Raw genomic sequence first — 21032 nt, forward strand, 5'->3', positions numbered from 1 at the left:
ATATTTACTTTTGTCTTGTTGATTTGCCCGTTGCGTTGCCGTCTTAATTCTCTTTTCCGCTTCCTTGGCGACTCTGATACATATCCCGCAATGTTACTAGGTCCCCGACCCGTGTCGAATTCGGTAATCAATCCCGGGACGTGGTTGCTTTCACACAGAAGGCGACCCGGCAATGTTCCGGGAATATTGCGGATCTAACGTGCAGTGTGAAAGGGGCTTAAGAGTGATCCTCCATCATCATATAGCAGCCTCAAGCAATCCCCCTCTTCACATTCGACACGGTGCCATCGAGTGTAAAAACGCGAAAAGCGAAGCTTGAATTTACGGGAATGTCCCTCTTTGGCAAATGTACTTTCAAGATGGAGGAGCAACATGGCGACCGCCATCCGAACCCTCACCCGTATGTATTTTCAATGGCATATTATAAAATTACGAGAATGCATTATTACTTGAAAGAAGTAAATATACATTAATGAGCACATATATTTTTGAAAGAACTAAGGGATTTTAGCTAAGAATAAACTAAAAAAGTTACACAGTGTAGCTTTAAAGAGGACCCAAGTGTGAAAACACCCTAAATCTCTGCATGTAGATCCACTGAATGTTAGTACTAGAAGCATCTGAGCGGTAATAGTAAGCGGAACGTGGAAACACTATTACAGTCCATTGATTTCTCTAAGTGGAAAATAAAAATAAGCCATGTTTTTATTAGGAAAGACCGATTTATTGTTCATGCTAATTAAACCTTTGATATTCGACAGAGATTATCAGCATTGGTTAGCAAACGCCGTCATTCCCATCATTCTGGTTCTAAAATCTTCCAGCTTTTTCTATTTTGCATATAAGAGCATTACTTGGATGATGTTAGTGACTGTGTGTTTTGCTGTGTGTGTTGTTCAGCTGGAGGGAGGTTGCCGGAGTGCGCAGGATGCAGACGGCTCATCTATGATGATCAGTACCTACAGGCCCTCAACACGGACTGGCACACGCTGTGTTTCAGGTAAGACCACTTGCTGGTTTGGTACCAAATCAGAGCGCGCCGTGATTGGCATTAGCGTTAACATGCACACCAGTAAGCCGATAACTCAAAAAAATCAGCTTATTGAAATAATCAATTTTCCCCGTTTACATGCAAACCAGTAAACGGACACCGCAAGTAAACCGCGTTACATGACTATTTATAAACCGGGTTATTTCCTTGTAGTGACTCTAGTGATAATAACGTCCGTATATCTGATTGAGTTTTTCAAATGTTGCATCAGTTGTGATGTTAAATAAAGAGTGCGCCGTGTCAGCGGGAGATTTACGTCTCATTTTATCCCTTATGCAGTTATGAAGCGTTTTGACTGAACCTCTTCTACTTCTGCTGCATGTGATGAGAATAACACACCTTTACAATTTTCTGGGTCTTAAAGGGGGGGTGAAACACTCAGTTTCAGTCAGTGTCATGTCAATCTTGAGTACCTATAGAGTAGCATTGCATCCTGCATATCTCCGAAAAGTCTTTATTTTTTTTATAATTATATAAGAAAGATGCGCTGTTCCGAGTCTTTCCGGAAAAAGCCGAGCGGGTGGGGGCGTGTCGTGTGAGCGGAGCTAAATAATGACGTGTGCGCGCCGCTGTTTTTGTGTCGAGTGCGTCGTAAAGCTGTCTCATCCCTAACAGCGGGAAAAAAACTTTATTCAAACTAAAAATATGGCTTTTAATCAGATACAGCCATACATCTATGATCCGGAATCAGACCCAGAGGCTGCAGTTGAACAGGAGCAGCAGCAAAAACGACTAGAGCAGGACGTCTCTATGTGGTACAAGTTATACACTAACTATATAATATGCTTAGCGGCTTGTGTTATTTACATATTTATACTTGAATTATATCGTCGTATTTTTGTCTTTGAAGGTGTACATGTGGGAAGTGCAGTTGTGCACGTGTGTGTGTGTGTTTACGCGTGGTTTGTGTAGACAATTGTAACGTTAGTAAGCGGACTGGTTTTGCACGGCAGGCTAAGTTAACGTTAGTTTTTACATAGAAAGACACGGAATAGTAGCACATTTGAATGAAAAAGCGCGCTTATTTAGTTCAACATATTTCCCCCCTCTTTGTGTATTGTTGTTTGGAGTGCTTTTACAATACACAAACATAAAGTTACACATATAGTGGCCAGCTAAACAAATGTACACGCACTACACATCGCATGCTCCATTGATCAATTTCTATATATAGTAATATATATAGTAACTATACGTGATCATGTTTGGGCTACTTGATGGGCATAGGCAAAAACACAGACATTTGAAGCAGTCTTACTCACCGCCCGCGGTTCTAACGTTGGGACCTTTATCATTGGGACTGCTCCATCCTTCAGCATTAGGCGATTGGAAAATCCGGCGTCGAGCTGGGCCTTGTTTATGAAACAGTTGGCACCGAAATGCAGCGAACAGATATAAACATTCGCGCAACTCAGTTGCTGATCCGGAAAAGCAAATTACATCCACTGTTGCCTTAACGCGGGGGTTTTGGGGAATCTGTGCAGGACTGTCTTGGTCTGGCAACCAAAAACGCACTTTTTGATGTCATTGTTAATTGTGCACATTACCTGTGAAGCAGCCTACGAGCCAGCGCTTTGATGGGCATAGCCTGTTGCTTTCGCTCTCTCTCTCTCTCTCTCTCTCTCTCTCTCTCTCTCTCTCTCTCTCTCTCTCTCTCTCTCTCTCTCTCTCTCTCTCTCTCTCTCTCTCTCTCTCTCTCTCTCTCTCTCTCTCTCTCTCTCTCTCTCTCTCTCTCTCTCTCTCTCTCTCTCTCTCTCTCTCTCTCTCTCTCTCTCTCTCTCTCTCTCTCTCTCTCTCTCTCTCTCTCTCTCTCTCTCTCTCTCTCTCTCTCTCTCCCTCTCTCTCTCTCCCTCTCTCTCTCAGGCTCTTCCAGTAGAATTGTCCGTAAGGCCCATACAAGGAAATTCCGCCCCCATTAACGTCAAAGGGGACGCATGATCTCAAAAAACTTGCCGAAACTTATGACTAACCGGAAGTAGTATTTTTGACAAAGAAATACTCCCATCAAACGTCCACCTTAACTTTTTGAAACTTTGTCTATGTTTAGTATGGGAATCCAAGTCTTTAACAGTGTAAAAAGATCAGTATGCATGAAACAGCATTTCACCCCCCCTTTTAAACGAGTCTGTGTTTGTGATATATGTCCTTATTTCATGCAAAACGCTAGCTCGCTCTGTCTGGATGCGTTTAAATCTGCTGTAAGTTTGCGTTTTTGTCACCTATCACACATGCGCACTTCAATAAGCCGACAGAAAGCAGGTTAAGCGTTTACATGCAGCGCGAAATCGACGTAAGAGGCAAAAAAACTTTATTTTTACAACTGTTTATGACATTACTCCGATAAAGAAAACGGGTTACCGCGTTTACATGACCATGTTCATTGTCGGCTTATTGGGCATGATCGGCTGAAGAACGTGCATGCAAACGCACCCCACTGACTGCTCAACACCTGTGTGTCCTGCTTACGGCATGCCATCCTAACTAATGAGCCCTCGCCTGTTCCCAGTCTGTTTAGTTAAGTAACCATGCTAATTTCAAATCTTAAATCAAGAATTAAGATGGGAAATTATTCTCTGAGTTGCAACTTACTAAGCCTGCATTGTATTTTCCTTGCACCCAAATTGTGAATTTGGAGTACACATTGAATGTGATATGATTCATAAGATCAGGCAGCCAGTGTATACCAATTCTCAAACAAATGACTCTTATGAGACATTTATTTCAAAGTCTGATGAAACTTTCACTGAACAAACTCTCTCAGAGTGAAAAGAACATCCAAGATGGTGGACAATAGAGCTGCAGGATTCTGGATAAATTGAATCTATTTAAAATATAGATCTTGATTTTCCACGATTCTGAACTGACAATTAAACGAAACTGTCATTTACTTTCTCATAAGTTGTGATCAGGTTCTGATAAAATGTTAATTGCTGCATTTTAAAACAAGAATGATTCATTGGTCCCTTTTTTAACCATCTGAGTGCATGTTGCATGGGTACTTAGGTTGTGTCCGGATCCACTTTTGCTAGTTTAAAGACGGAGAAAAACGGTCAGTGCACCAGGTGCATAGTCTAAAAGGGTCGTCCCTCGTCTCTTAATGAGTCATGGGTGTGTTTTGGGTGTAACGTGCAATAAACAGTCAGAGTCTCATCTCCCATTTCCTTGAAAACGCCGGTTGTGCTCGCACCATGGAGGATTCACTATTTACATGGAGGAATTTGCAAGCAGAAAAACAGAATGCTTCTCCAGAGATGTGTGTGTGCTGCTGCACGTCCCTGTGTGTGTAATAATCAGAGTGGTATGCGTGTTGTGCACCGCCTATAGGCTCATATTACTAACACACCCTTTAAATAACACACTAAATCCTGCACTATTGCCTTTAGAGCAGGTGTGTGTTGGTCAAATGGTCAGTGGTTTTCAGTTCCTCAACACATCAACGCTCCAGCAATGCTCCTGAACACTCCTGGTTTTCAGACCAGCACACCCATGGGGGAACAGATGAGCCAGTGCGTTTGATATTTAAACAACGCGGGAGCTGGACGTGAACATGAGAACTGCGTCGGCTGAAACTAGCAGAACACACTTGAGTCACACCGGTTGTATGATAGCACCTGGCGTCACTTTGTGTATGATAGGGCTCGATGACTTAATGACTTTGCATGTTTCATTACTGGGATGAATCATCATCGTTTTTGAACTAATCTTTTGAATGAATGATTCAATGACATACATTTTACTAACAGTTTTTTGTTGCCACCTACTGGTGTAACGATGAAATTGAAATTTGATGCATCAAGTTACTTTCACATGGGTATTTGCTCTATTTTAATCACTACTGTAGATATCAGTGTTTATATCCGGACTATAAACTATTATCCCAGTACTTCTGTGATTGATGTGAGTTATTGCAAGACAGAAATAATGATACTGTATGGTTGGAAAGACTGTTAGTGAAGCTGTTTCACGTTCGCTTTCCAAAGGTTTAATGGACATCACCGGGTCGCTGTTGTTTAGGAATGAGATCACATGGGTGTTTGAATCAAGATCGTTATATTTTAACAGTTAATTGTGAAGCACTTGTGGACTTTTTGATTATAAATGAGTTTTATTAAAGCTGCAGTCCATAACTTTTTTTGGTTAAAAATGATCCAAAATAAAATTGAGCAAGTTCATAACCAGCCAGTATTCAAAACTCTTTCTTTACCTTGATTCACAATTTAGCCTGATTCACAATGGTAAGCTTGTACTAATGTGTTATAATTTGAGGGGTACTGGTGGATTTCCACAGGAAATTCGAGAATGACACAGTTCGTATTTGTGTCATTCCGTCACGTCTGTATACATTGAGAAGTCCCAGGTAAGCGATATCACATGTGAGGATGCTGAAAGGACCAAATGACAATCACCCGTAGTCAAAAGAAAAAGAGGAAACTGTACGGAAATTAAAATCTTCAGATTACACTAATAAACACTAAATACACATAGTCACGCAATGCTGACATTGCTAAATTGTAAATGGTTATTTTTTTTTCTGATAAATTCTTATTTTGGTTATACTCTAAGCCATAATATCTGTGATTCTGAAGTACAGTATCCACACCGGTGCAGTGAATGAATGACAGACACACACACTCACTCCTCAAAACGTTAGAGTCATCCGCTGAGGAGCCGCGCTGATGCACAACCCACGCAAAGATGATAATTCTGCAAATAACTGCAATTACAGGTTTCAAACAGAGATGGCGATGAAGAGGCAACATTTATCTTGAATCCGTAAGGGACTGCACCTTTAAATAGCAATTTTATTAATGAAAAATTTTTTTTTATACATTTGAATTTCCCAATTGTCTGCATGCTTATTAGAGATTGGCATTGTTAACTTCTGCGCGCGCATGCATGTGTGCTGTGCTGAGTCACTACACTGTAAAAAAAATATTTAGAAAAAAGTTAGTGTTAATTGAAATTAAAATTTTGAGTTAATACAATGAGAATTTTTTGAGATTCGACAACCTTTATTAAAATATTATTAAAACATTTTGTAAGTATATTGGGTAATTGTGTGTTTTATCTGTGATGACGCAGTGAAACATGCCAAATAGTGCTATTTTCATGATTTATAAAAAATGTTATGTGGTTCAGATACAAAAATATTTTGAGTTTCTATTTATTAAACAAATTTCCTTCATTGTATCAACTCGAATTTTTAATTTCAATAAACTCAAAATTTTAAGGCAACCAGGTTACTTACTTTTTTAAGTTAAACCAACAAAAACCAACCAATTTTTTTTACAGTGTAGCTGGGGTTCCATCTAAACGTGAAAGTGTTTTTTTTTTTTTTTTTCTGAAACTGGGGGTTTACATCACTTGTTTCTGATGCGATACTTCAAAATGTGCATAAAACTAGGTAATGGAAATATAGCTGGTGTCTTTGTAGTTTTTTTGTTACTAATTTGTGTTTATAATGGTTAGGGAGCTCCCTTTGTAGGCTGTAGACAGCAAGGCTGCTCACTGTGTTATGAAACCCCACTAATGTTATTTTGCTCTGCTCATGTGTTTTAATTAAAACCTTCTTTTATTAAAAATCCTTCTGTAACTCAGGTAGAATATGGACATTGAACCTGAAATTTCCTCAGAGCCAAACAAATAAGATGCTTACAGGACAGATAAACAGCTCTTAGTGTTGGAACAAAGCTGCTTTAGCCTTTGTTTGTTGTGTTCACCTCTTGTTTTGAGCCATTTTCTTTATAAATTGCTCTTATTTCCCAATAATCCATTAGGGCGCTGTTTGGTCAGCCGTTCCTCTGTGTAGATGGGAAGAATTCTGACAGCCACGCTGCACATTTCAGTGCACGATAGAGATCATTTCCTTGTGTCAATAATGGGGAAGCTTTTGGTGTTTCGATCCCAGGTGTGTGGAAGCCACTGATGAAAGCATGCTCAGGTTAATGGAAGCGATTGCACAACTCTTTTGAACAACAGCGGAGAAGGCGTGAAATCATGCAAGGCATGAAAGGCTCATTGTGTAATTCTGAATAAGTGTGTGTGTGTGTGTGTGTGTGTGTGTACCCGATCTAGCTGTTAGTTTGTGAAGAGAAGTACTTGAGTTACCAGAGGTGCGGGTGTTGTGCGGGTCCAGGAGTTCCTCCTCACATCTCTGTGTGTCTGTGGGATGATTTCACCTTTTCTCTGGTCCAGCAAGTCAAAATGTATGATATCTGCGGTGCGAAAAACATGAACACAAGCATAGAATCCAGCAGGGCGGCAAGATTATGACAAAAAAAACATTATTATCAATTATTCCCTTGAATTTATAATTGTTATTAATTAATATTATTACAATTTACATTGAATGATGTTTTAAATAGCATTTATACAATAGTCTTAAGCAACTAGATGCCATATTTTTATATGAAAATAAACAAGCTAAAAAAAACTTGTATTGCTTTCTATACAACAATTCACCATGATGTCACAACAGTAATAAACGTTCTTCCGGGTGGCAAAAGCCGAAGCGTTCCTATGGCAACGCTAGTATTCAGACATAGTTAACATGATTATTGAGGGACCGATTAATTAATTTAGGAGATAGCAATACGTGAAATGCCTAACCTTGGTCTAGTAGATGTAGTGCTAGTCTAATACCACAATTTTTAAATGAGCTTCAGCCATTGAGTAGTTATTTTAGTGACTGTTGCTGTTTGAATCACAATATGTTAGGCTATCGTAGATAGTCTATTTCCCTGTTCTCTGCTTTTCAACAAATCCTTTGCACACATTTTTTCTTTATTTTTTTGTATCTGAAGCTATAGCAGCAACATTGAAAGTTCCGGTGTCTGTGTTTAACACGAAACCTTGTGTGATCGCGGCCGGCTCGCGGTGCAGTCATGCTGTTTCCCAGCTGATTTGATGCAATGATCCACTTTAATGACTCGTGGCATCTGCAATATCTCACAAACTCCCGATGTTAAAATATGTTATATTTATAATTTTATATGGAACTAATCACTACACCTGTTAGCAGTCATGTAAACATCCATTATTGATATAAAATAGCCGAAATCACATGAAATCACACAAAAACCTTATTCCATAGTTATCGTGTGTTTATTAGCTTCTTAGTTCACGCGTAGAAATGTAGAATAGGCCCGTTCGAGCCAGAATGAGGAAATGTCCGAGACAGTAGGAGAGAGGTCTGCGCATGTTTTAACTCTTTTGTATCGAATAATTCCGTGAGAAATGAATAGAAATGGTATTCTGTATGACGAAATATTTTGCAAACGTGATATGTCAATATTTCTCCAAATATGAGGACTTTTAAACTAAGAGCTAAACTGAAAGCTGTTCTTTGCGATCTCTGTGAACACAAATGAGCCAGTGAAGACGAGAGAATAAAGTGCGTCTGATAATCTATTCAAAATATCGTTCATAACGGATCGATAATAATGCACTCCTGACATAAATTAAGAATTGAATGTCACTGCAACCCAGTTTTATCATAAACAGTGTTCAAATATCAAAGCTGGAGTCTTTAATCTTTCTGATGATACTGAGTTTGTCCAGATAATGTGTGATGAGCAGTGAATGTTGAACAATAGTAATCTGAGGCCGTATGATCTTTGAATTGTAAGGGGTTAAAAGAGATCTAAAGTTTACTAATATTAGTCTCGAAATTCCCCAGCTGAAGATAATTATGCTCTTTGATTTTGTAGATGGACCATTTTGAGAATACTTCTCTGTAGCGCCACTTTTGATGACGTCCACTCGCTTTAGCCTCCTCACCCACAGGTTTTGCTGCATATATTTACTTCTTTCTGAATGAAATCGATAAAATCCTACACCTTTTCCTGTATATCTGATGGCGCAACCCCAAACACAACACGTTTTCGTCATAGTTTCAACTTTAAACAACAGCAATGTTCTTAACTATGTTACTATTTACAGTAGCCGGCTGATCTCTTCAGTTTGTCAGTAGAAGCCGCTCGCGTTCTGCCACCCGGAAGTATCTTGAGGCGATTGTTTACAAACATTCTGAAATGGTCTATAGCTTTAAGCCAAAAATGTCAACTATACTGTATATTGGTTTGGGTTCTTCTTTAAATGATAAAAATAAGTAAAAAATATTTATAGTATTATAATGTTATACTAAATCTAATATTAAAATCATGGGGAAAAAACTCTGAAGATAAAGATAACCAGTAGAAAATAAAACAACACAATTACAGCACTAAACAATATAGTGTCTTACAGTGGCGTAGTTAAAGACAATAACAAGAGCAGTAAAGCAATGTGGTGTAATTATCATTTGCTGTTGATTAACAATGTTGGACTATAATTGTAAAATACTCTTTAATCCTGTAAATTCCTTTTTACAGTGCACCTTTCTAACAAATGCCACTCCTAAATTGCAGCTAATCCGAAAATAAAATAAAAAGCACACAGGTATTCATAGGAGATTTAAAGGTGATGTGGAAAGGAGGGAAAACACCAATGCAATGAGCAACAGTAACGGTGACAACTGGTTTGGCCAACGGCACTTTTGTTATCCTCTCAAACTTGTTAGTCATATTTGACGATGGTAACTGCACTGCTGAGATACTGACTAGACTGCATACTCTTTACAAAGGTCTGGTGTGTTTGTGTGTCGATCACAGACTCATACTTCATGAGGCTTGTCGAAAATCAAAACCTACATATTGCGAAATATGCAATATCCACCCACTCGTATTTACACACTCACAACTCAAAGGCTCTTGGCAATCGCTCGCTGAAGCGCTGAAATCCAGTCATTGGCTGCTGATCCAGTCTGTTAGACAATGTGTTTTATTATTGGTCATCATGTTGAAGATTAATATCTGACTAATCTGTCTCTATGTAATATCTGGGAGTCAGTGTGCACAGGTTTCAAGAAGTTTGTTGGGAAAGTCTGTACAAGGAAGGATAATAATCAGTCATTGGGGACTTAGGGCCCTATTTGAACGATCTTAGAGCATGGTCTAAAGCAGGGGTCGCCAAGTATACACTCCTGAACAAAATCTCTGTTTGAGTTTAAATGCAGTTTTCAATAAATTGCCTACTCTCTCTATTTTTTGTCTCTTGCTCCTGTTTCTTCTTTTGGCATTTTGAAGCAGCACTTACAACCCGGTTATGATCCACTAGTGTGAAATGTGTATAACTTGCAATGAATCCCCTGGTCTTAAGATTTTGTTCAGGAGTTTTTTGCCACTAGATGGCGGGCCAGAATATAGTCAAGGGATAATTTAATAAATAAATAAATAAATAAATATAACTCAAAACATAAAAGAGGATTTAAATAAGCCCATTATTGGCATGTTTGATTGCTCTTAACGAACTATGTTTTATTATTTCCACTTTCCATATTGTGAATTATAAATGTATTTTAATTTGCTTGTTACACATGGAACCTATTGTAATACTTATTTGACGTCACATAGAATACTTTTACGCTCAGATTTATTCCTTGGCATCCTCACGTAGTAAACTGCATTTTTTTGCAATCGTTTGCGTTTAGAGGTAGGCTAAACGATTATTACATCGAGTGCAGAGTGATGTTAACATTGAAGATAGCACTATCAAAGAGTCTAAAGAGGAAAGTTAACCACGAAAACAGGGCACACAAAGAAGAATGGGAAGACATCTGTGCACGCTTCCTACCTGGTTTTGTAAATGCAAAGCTGGTGCGTCTAATCTACAACAAAGTTGTCACAAAGAATCAGACGGCACCACGAGACGAAGCATGGCACCTTTTTTGCTGGTTCTTGTTAAGATTTTTTTATAAAAAGGAAGCTGAATTTGAGTTGTTATTGTTCACATGTTGGTGCCAACGCCCCACGATATAATCAAACGTTTTGTCATCATACCAGACATTTCATGACGGCTCTTTTAGAGGCGTGTCCAGCGATCTATTCCAGACTCTTGAATGTCTTTCAGAACTTTTCAAATTGAAAGCTCTGAATTTATCCCAAAATAAAACATTGCTGCTAAAACGTTGCTGTATTTACAAAAATAGGCAAAATCACTAAAGACAAAATTGTTTGAATGTTGATATAAATTCGCACTGCCCGCTCTGAGCGGGGCTCGAACTCGGGTCTTTTCTGCACGGGAGTCTGACGCTCTAATGATGAGGCTAAATGCTGCGTAATTTTCCATTGGCCACTAGCCGAAGTGAGCGTCTCTTGAAATAACGGGAGTTTACCTGCACAGTTCTCATTAGCTCGCCTCCGTTACACTGACAGATTTATTTCAGAACCAGCTGCTATCAAAACAATCTGCCAGATTCGGCAGATGCGGGCACGCCGCGGGCCAGATATTAACGCTGACGGGCCACTTTTGGCCCACGGGCCGCCAGTTGCCGACCACTGGTCTAAAGCACATGGCACGAGTGCACTTAGGTAGCCTGACATGGTCATACTCAACTCTAGTCAGAATATGAGTCTGCTGCTCCATTGGGCTGTGATTATGGGGCGTGTTTAAACCCAACCAGGAAAGACCTCGATTGGACAGACCTGCAACCAATCAGAGCAACGGAGCGACGCATTGTCATTTAAATGTCAGCAGAGCTCAACTGTGTTGCCAAGTCCGCGTTTTTTTCCGTGGGTTGTTTTCTATGTCTGTAGGTTGAAGCGACTATTATGTGATATGTAGACCCATGAATGTGAATTTTAGCAGGCAACCTGGGAGAACCCCCCGAGAAGCTATTGTTTAGGGCTAATAGTTGGCAGGTTTTGTTGTAAAAACTTGGCAACCCTGTCTGCATGCGCACTGAACGATCTTTGCTGGTGTTGTAAAAAGAATAAAATAATTTAATGATACACAGAGTACTTACCCAACATGATCATTTCTGAGAGAAATTGCGAAGGTAATGCACAAACAAGCTCTCCGTTTAAGATTCGAACAAATATAATCCAAGCCCCTTTGATGACGTGATGATTACGTTACTGTTGATCATCTGTCCCTCATCGTCTAAAGCCCGCCCTGATGATTTCATTGGTCCGAATAGTTTCTGTTCGGAGATAATTACTCTTCTATGGAGCAATGCCAGACCGAACTGCCCGACCTAAAAAAATTGTGGGGGTGGCTAAGTTCGCCTGGCATCCAGGCTAGCATTTAGGAATACACTTTTGCCAGATTAATGACGGGAAAAATAGTGTGGGTCATGGGTGTGTTTTGGGCATAACGTGCAATAAACCAATCACAATCTCTTCTCCCATTCCCTTTAAAAGCCAGCTACACTCTCACTATGGAGGATTCACAATTTACATGGGAGAATTTGAGAGCGGAAAGACTCAATGCTTCTCCATAGAGGAATCCTTTATTTTTAATATTTAAAAATGTGTGTGTGCTGCTGCGCGTCCCTGTGTGTGTGTAATTATCAGAGTGTACCCGCGTGTTGTGCACCACCTACAGGCTCATATTACTAACACACCCTTTAAATAACACAAACAATACTCCATTTTCAGTTCCTCAAAATAGCAACATGCCAATAATGCTCCTTAACACTCCTGGTTTTCAGACCAGCACGCTCAAGAGTGAACAGATGAGCCAGTGCGTTTGTATATTTAACCCTCTAGACCCTAAGGATATTTTGTGTCCCTGAAGAAGTTTGACATGCTCCTGATATTTGTGTTTTTTGAGTTGCTTTAAAGCATTTTAATGGCTAAAGTCTGATTACACTGCATTTAGCAAAAACACACAGCTACAGTATTACATGTGAAATGTGTACATAAAAGTTTGTAGTTTTGAGAAAATAATGTTTATGCATTGTTTTTGAAAAAAAAAAAAAAAGTTAAATCACTTAAATAAGACCACATACTTACTTGTGCTTATTATCCCTACTGGGTACAGGCCACGACAAGGGTTCTCCAGGGATCCTGGTAGAGTGTGTCCTCACCATCTCCAGCGATGTTGGATGATCTCCATTTTTGGCTTGTGCGCTGCCAGAGTTCCTGGTTGTTGATGGTATCGGCCCATCTGATATGGAGAATGCTCCGCAGACATGTGTTGATAAATGTCTATATCGTTTTGGTGCTGGTTACCAGTGGTCCTCCATGTGTCAGTGCCATAGTGTACAGTGACAGTTTTCACATCTGAGTTTTTTTTTTTTTTTCGTAACCTGGGGCCGTATTCACAAAACATCTTAATGATAAAAGTAGCTCTTAACTGGCTGATTTAGGAGAGACTCTTAAAAATAATGGGCATGTCAAACCTAATTTTAGGACTCCTACATTTTTGCTCTAAGATTATTTAATTGCACTAATTGAATTTTAGCACTAAAACTAGCTCCTAAATCTGTGAAACATTATGAGTAGTCAAGAGGACTCCTAAGTCCAAATCACAAACAATCATAATGGCTGTTGCAGACCTTTCTCCAATTTCTCTTTTCCACTTCGCTTCCTTTCTACTCACTGTCCTATCATAATAAAAAGGCAAATATGCCACAAAAAAATATTTATTTATTAAATATATAAAAAAGGAAATGATGTCTGATTACCTGTGGCGGTTGTTTCACAAGTTCACACTTACAAATGATTGGATGGATTAAAAGAGTTAAATAAGCCTATTTATCATGCTGTCCGAGGGGATTGAGGGCTTGAGCTCAGAATTTAGCCCAAACCTAGAGTTCACTCCCGAATCTCCGGCTGGACCGAGAGTGAGGCGGCGGAGGAATGCAGAAAACTGTTGAGGTGACTGGGTGAGTCTGCGGTGTGAACTGTATATACTTGAGCTGTTACATAGAGATTCTCCTGAACGTTATTTATAAAACATCATTTTCACTTGAATTCTGCAATCTCTCGAGATGCATACATGGCTGACAATATACTTGTTTAATTAGTGACACTTTTAAAACTTTTTTTTTTTGAATATGGCAGCATTTTTATTTTAAAACCTTTATTTAAACATGATGCCTTGTTCTAAAATATTTCTATATTTAAATCACTGACAGACTTCTCCCCTATCAGCCAATCACTGTGGGCATAGTTAGTAAGCGTGATGACATCATCCTTAGCATCGAGGTCAACCCTGCCCTTACTCTTAGCGTAAGACTTCTCTATTCCTCAGTAAAAGTAGCTAAGAACTTTTACTGCTATTTAGAAGAACTCTTAGTGCATTTTCTCCATTAGTTCGGTTTATTTAGGCATATGTGAACACTGCAATCAGGCTCAGATCCGCACCAAAACAATCACTCAGGTGGTCTTGGAACAATTGCAAACAAACTCTGGGCCTCACCTCAAACACTGAGGTGAAAAGCTGACGGACCAACAAACCAAATGGTATTATAATTCATCAGGGGAAATATACTATACAAAAAGCAGTGATGTCTGATTCTGTGAGTGAACCCAATAGTTATAACAGTTGAAAACCAAAACAGTCTCTCTTTATCTTAAAATGCGTAATTACGCTTGACCGCGTGAGAACGCTGTCCCGATGAAGCCTTGACAGTGTTTGCGTGCGTCTCGGCACAGTTAACCTCTAGACAGCGCTGGGAGATCAAAGAGAACGGGTTTGAACTTTCTGCAGTGTTAATACGAATGCAGTAATCAAAAGCGGGAATGATAACTACATTTTTTTGCATGTCTCAACAGTTACAAATAAAGCCACAATAAGCTCATGAAGCGAAACTTGTCAACCATCTTGATGGATTATGCAGAGGAAACTCATTGACCAATAAGAGGACCGTTGTGACTTGCCTGAACACATTTTGGTACACTTTGAAAGGCTGCCTTGTGAAAGCAAACTGAACCGAGAGGAAAATGAAATGTTGTAACAAATTAAGTCCCTGTTTCGGGAACAAAACAAAAAACAGCCTTAGATCCAGTCACTGTTCTCCACCGGATCGGCTCCCGTCAGTTTTGTGTTCTCTCCAGCCAGGTATAAAAGCTGCTGTGGGTTAATGAAGGTATGACGGATGAACTCGTGGCTTGATTGGACTCTTGTTGAATCAAAAGTGATAAGACTTCTCAGTTTTATGGACATCACCATCTTGGGCACTGTCTGCCGCTGTGGTTATAGGCTTGGCTCCCTTTGCACATTACAGACCGTATTTGAGACGCTACGGTTAGTTGCTGTGTAAATGGGATATTTTGAGACTTACACCTGTAAGTTAATGCGGTTGTGTGAATGTAGTCTATGTAATAAGTAGGACTTCTGCAGATCGCCAAAGGTCTGGCTACGTAACACCTCACCATGTCATCACTTCCTTGACAACAGTGGACACGGCTGTTGTTTTTTTTAAATAAATGTAATCTTTCACAAAGTTCTGACCAAATGCAGAAGTTGAACTTCCCTAATAGTTCTGAACCGCACAGAGCTGCAACCGTGTGAGCTTGAGAGCCGGTGATTTTCCATCACGTCTGTTATTGTCCTAGCACACTTTAATCCAGCGATGGAGGATCAGTTCTTATTTATTTTCCTCAGGACATTCCAGATCCGCTTAGGTAGCCCGTGAATGAACGAACAACCGGATCTGTTTGTGCCAGCTGCCGGGTTTGTGATTGCCAAAGTCACGGTGCAATAGGGCTCGAATCACGAAGCGATCGCTAGGCTGGCTAATCATCAGCTCTAATCATGGGGAAATAATTGCATCAGTGTGAGGTGATTAGCTCGGAGCTCTTATGAGGGCTGGGGTTTTGTTTCTTGTTATTGACATCCAGCTGAAAAACCAGCACGAGTCAGAGTTTAAGGTTTAGGGTGAAGAATATTCCAGGGGAATTACTTTCTTGGGCTAAACACTTTCATTTGCTATTTTCATTTTCATTTTGACAGATTACAAAGTACCTAAAGTTTGAAAAAAGCATAACAAAAGTTTGTTGAATGCTTTGAATGTGGGAGATTGCCTCACTCTGGATACTTTATTGAGAATTATTATTTCACCATGTAGGATTTGTTTCTGGATCGGTTGGTTATAGATCTTTGTTCCTATGAACAGTTTTAATGAGAGTTAAGGCTAAGGTGGGCGATATGGCAAAAATATTGCACTTTTTTTTTTTTAGGCAGGGTAATGATCCATAGTCTTATGATGATTATTTTTTAAGTCACAGAGCAGTACTGCAAAACTAGATTCCCCATTTAAAAAAATAGCATTACAAGGTAACAAAAGAAAAAAAAAGACCATTTAGACCAAATTAGGGCTGGAAATTGTATTTCATTTTTTAAAATTGTATTATTATATTTTTGTTATTAAAAATAAGAGCACATTTCAAATAACAGAACATATACAAGATGCAAATTACAAACGTTACACATTTTTCGGCTAGGTCTATTTCACAGTAGCATTCAGGAAAAAAAAGTGAATAACCAAATGTAAAATGAAAACACTGACTTCACTTCACGGCACAGATGGCTGCTGGTTTATTAGGCTGCTGTCCCTTTAAGACCTGAAGCAAGGATCCATTACACTGACACACATCCAGTTTTCTCCCAACTGTTGAAGCTCACATAAGAAATAACTGACTGTGTTTATGTATTTGAGTTTAAGAGCGCAATTTAACTTTAAAAACAACAATAATAACAGCGCAATAATAACTTTAACCATTAGCTTTTATATTTTTGGTGTGTGCGCACAGAAAAGTTGAGATGGTGGCGCTAGAACTGTTGCATGATGCCATGATCTCTCTTCAAAGGCAGGTTGTGGAGACACTTTAATAGTTAATTATAGAGGCTTTTGCACTTGGGTAGTTCAAGAAAATATCCACCAGGGTGGTTCCCCAAGAACTAAAGGTTCCCCTAGGAACATTTTCATGGTTACATCCACACCACCAGTGGGAACTCTGAAGTGACGCAAGCCGAGCTTGTTGTTGTGACTTTAATTTGACGTCGCTGAAGAACTCCAGAGCCTGAGCACACATCTCTCACATTCTCCGCCTTCATTAGTTTATGATCTGTTTTACAGTCCTGTCTAATATGTTATTATATAGAACTGTTAAACAAAGAAAGTAGACAGTTTATGAAAAAGTATTAGCATTTGCTGTGTGGTTGATATTCAGTGTCGTTAGTTTAGCAGCAATACATAATCATGTTTTACTTGGTCTCCCTAAATTGTGTTGGTTTTTCTCTTTAGTGTAAAGGTTGAGAAGTCCATTTATCACTGTTTTCCATGTTCGTAGAGTTTGTTTCTTGAGTAAATCTATAGACTATAATCTGTGTGTGTAGACGGCTTATTCATTCCCTCAAAAGGAGTTCCTAAAACTAAAATCATTCCTAGTTCCTTCGGTGTGAACACGGCAAAATCTGGGTACTTCTGGCAATATTTCTAGCAATTAGGGTTGGGCCGACAGACGATGCCATCGTCCTTCACTGATGGCTGACAGAAATCACGATGTTGAGCCAGCATTGTAATCCCCCCCTCCTACACACACACACAAATAATGTTGTTCCCGATCACAATACAAAATATAGCTGCAAGCAGCCAAGCGAAATGAAGACAACAAGAAATGTCAGCATAGCTAGCTAGGAGTATAAGACCAATTGCAACAATGAGCCATTGAAGACCTATTAAGTTGATTTTTAGCAAAAAGCAGTACAATTTTAAATACAGTCAATAATAATGATTTAATGGTTTATCGTTTTAGACCAATAGGTGGCACTGTTACGAAACTGATGTGGTGTAGTCAGATTGAGGTGGCAATGACACATGCAAAGTTTGGTAGCTCAGCTGTGTTGCTGTGGTATATGAAAACTGTTTTTTCTATTAACACAAAATCCATAATTATTTGTTCACATGGTCTGAAGACGATACGATTCAATTTTGGTGAAAATCGGACAAACGGCCCAGGACGAGTTTGAAAAAAGTATTTTTTTAACCAATAACAAGATAGAGGGCAGAGAGGTTTGCCAAATATGGACTATGGTATGTATGTTCTCGGCAGGAGCCAATGAATGTATTATGACCAGTCTCATTACTATAGGCTAATTTAATCAAACGTTATTAGCGTTTTTGTACACTTGATTACGACTTTTGACCACAAGGTGGCGCTGCCCAAAAACTTGTTGTATACCTTCATTTTGAAGATATCAGCTAATGTTTTTTAAGCACTAAATTACAACGCTGCGCAAACCATACGCCGAAACCTGGCAAGTCTGGTATCGTTGGACTCGGCAAGGATTCAGGAGACCAAAAAAAGTCACTCCCATCAAAATGTCAACCCCACCCAAAGTTATAAGCATTTGGGGGAAACAGTTCTCCACTAGGGGGCGCTGTTTCAGAACTTCTCAGGCTACTTCAGGGAATCGTGGTGAAAATGGTCTATGGGAATAATAATAATAATAATAATAATAAAAATAATAATAATAGGAACGCCAACGGTTTCAATAGGTGCCTACGCACCTTCGGTGCTTGGCATTACATTCAAAACAGTTCAATGAACACAATTTAAACACTAAAGATTTTGTGCAGAAAACGGCAAACGACTTATAGGCTACTAGATGTTTTACACGAACAACACCAATGATATTCATTCATGGCAGACCGCGGTCCGCATCTGGACCGCGAGTCAGAACGGTTGCACCATTTTCCTGTTTCTAGTTGAAGTAAACAAAGCATCAAAACAGCGGTGCGGATCTCACCACAAGCACTCGTTTGGGGATCGTTTGTCGTAATGATATTTCAGCACTAAATCCTTTATTAGTATCATCTAAAGCTAAACGCCCTTCGTTCAAGCCCTTTCAGCTCCGTGCACGTTCTCTCTTTCTTTGTTAAGAGACTCACGCAACCCCCTGATGTCGTCGTCTATCGCGGTGTTTCACTGTAGACATCGTCTGATGCCAATTTGGTCACCTCTACTTTGGTCAACTCTACTAGAAACTACGTAGTTCCTCCAGTTCGAATGCCCTTAATGATCTGATATCCGGATATCGCCCACCCCTAGGTTGAGGCTTGTTAAACGTTTTTGCCCTTGGATTTAGGGATAGTTCTTTATTAGGGTTGGGATTAGGGATTTTTGATCTTTCTGTCGCTCCATATCAAACAAAAGATCTATTGATAACTTGTGTGGCAAAATCATGTGGCTGTAAGCCAAAGTGTGGATTCAGAGCACCAGTACCAGGAATAATGCTTGTTGGTCCCTGAAAAACATTTCTATCCATTCGATTTTAAGGATGTACTTAAGAGTTTGGACGGTGCCCTTAAGAATGTATAATTTCCCTATGAGTATTTTTTTAATGGTTAGTGGCTGGTCAAGGAAATATGGTGTTTAGGGGAGAGGAATTTTGTCTTATGACCATTACAATGTATTTTGATCCAGGGGCACATCTGTCCAACTTGGCAAAATAATAGTCACCTACTGGAGTGTTTTCGGAGGGCATATCCTGTGTTCTGCTAAGTCTGCAAAAGCATCTCCATTGGGCCTGGAAATTGGCAAGATTGTAAAACTGCCTCAGTGGTAAGCCTGAGCTGCAGAGATGGAGGACATTTGGCAAGGACATCTGGGTCAGAGGGAAAGAGAGGGCTGTGGATTTTTGGAGTTGGGGCTTTCTCTTCTGCCATGAGTGGAGAGAGGCGAAGACTGAGTAAAGAGGTGATTTTGTTCCCATCTGTGACACAAGCAGCTTACACATGAGCCAACCTTGACTAGGTTTATTAAAGCCCCTGGACAGGAAATGCAAATATGGGTTTAGTTCCTATTTTTCTCACTTTCTTTCTCTGTTCCCTTTAAATATCAGTCTAGTTCTCTTTTAAAACTGTACTGAGATACGTTTCTGATGATATTGGAAGGGATGAAGGCTGTCATTGAAAGAAACTTGCAGTGTGAATTGTTTAAGAATTCATCGGCCATTTGAGTGACAGTGAGCAAAGAACACTTGTGGAAAACAGATTTGCGACGTGGTTTATTTGGGGTCTACTAGCTGTCCCTTGGGTGGGAAAGCACAGTTTTCCTTGGAAGACGTAAATGGGGCTTTAATTCCATGGGAAACGTCTCTGATGCAGTTTTGTGTTCCCAAACTCTCAGCAGGGGCCAAAATCACATGAGAAACTCATCTGTGTTGTGAATTCCTACATTTTTGTCACTAACTCTACACAGACAATGGATTTGCTGTTGTAGTATATTGTCTTCACCCAAACAGCAGGCTGCTTTAATAAAATCATTCAGGGTAGTTCCTAGGGTGACTTCACTAGGGGTGATTGTTAGGTGGTTGGCCGAAACTGTAGATATGGCTCTGCTCTTTATGAGCTTTTTCACCACTTTTGCCTTCCGCTAGTCCACCAATCTTATCTTACTCACTGAAGTTAGACTTCTAAAATGTGATATTTAGGTTTATTCAAATCATTAACTGCAACCATTTCACTCGCATTTGCGACTAAAACTAGATGTGTGAATACTGTACAATAGATTTTGGAGCATGTGTGTGAATAAAAAATAAATAAAATCCCAGCCAATCTGTTTTCTTAAATGTAAGGCCATCAGTCTCCAATATATGATATAACAAACGTCTTCATGATCATTTTAAGGCATTTTATATTTTAGGGATGAAAAAACATTAATCGATATACTTCCTAATGTGATTATTAAGCTTCAAAAGGCTATGATTTCATTTAATAAAGACGAGCGCTTTACATTTTAAGCCTGAATGTGACGCTTTTGTGTGTTCGACTGGCTCGACCAATCAATGAATAGCGCACATTTATGTCAAGCGATTGCTTATGAACTGATGCTGATTAATTATGACTATTTTATTTACGGTGTTTATATTGTAAACTGTTGTATACGGTTGTAAGAATGTATAATTGATCTCGCTCATCTGAATTTAAATGAGCTTCTGTAATAATAAATCATAATCATTTCAAAATACGAGTCCTGGTGTATTTCGGGCTTGTTTATTAAATTAAAGTGACACACTGATTTTAATTTCCACCCTGGTTATTATTTTGTTACTGTAATAAAGTTCGTATATGGGAAGGAGGCGGGAACCGGCGAACATTCAACAACTTTTATTAAATTTAAAAAAACAAAAGTAAACCGCAGGCAGC

General features: G+C 39.3%; 1 protein-coding gene across 1 annotated transcript in view; it reads left to right on the top strand.

The window, feature by feature from the left end:
• The window catches only part of limk1a (LIM domain kinase 1a), a 105104-nt gene that overhangs the window by 14619 nt on the left and 69453 nt on the right, over nucleotides 1-21032 (top strand). Inside the window, exon 2 of the mRNA XM_067449975.1 lies at nucleotides 901-1000. Coding sequence (XP_067306076.1) covers nucleotides 901-1000 — 100 coding nt within the window. The remainder of the gene's footprint in view (nucleotides 1-900; nucleotides 1001-21032) is intronic.

The sequence above is a fragment of the Pseudorasbora parva genome, chromosome 8 (assembly GCF_024679245.1).
Source record: "Pseudorasbora parva isolate DD20220531a chromosome 8, ASM2467924v1, whole genome shotgun sequence".
Lineage (NCBI taxonomy): Eukaryota > Metazoa > Chordata > Actinopteri > Cypriniformes > Gobionidae > Pseudorasbora > Pseudorasbora parva.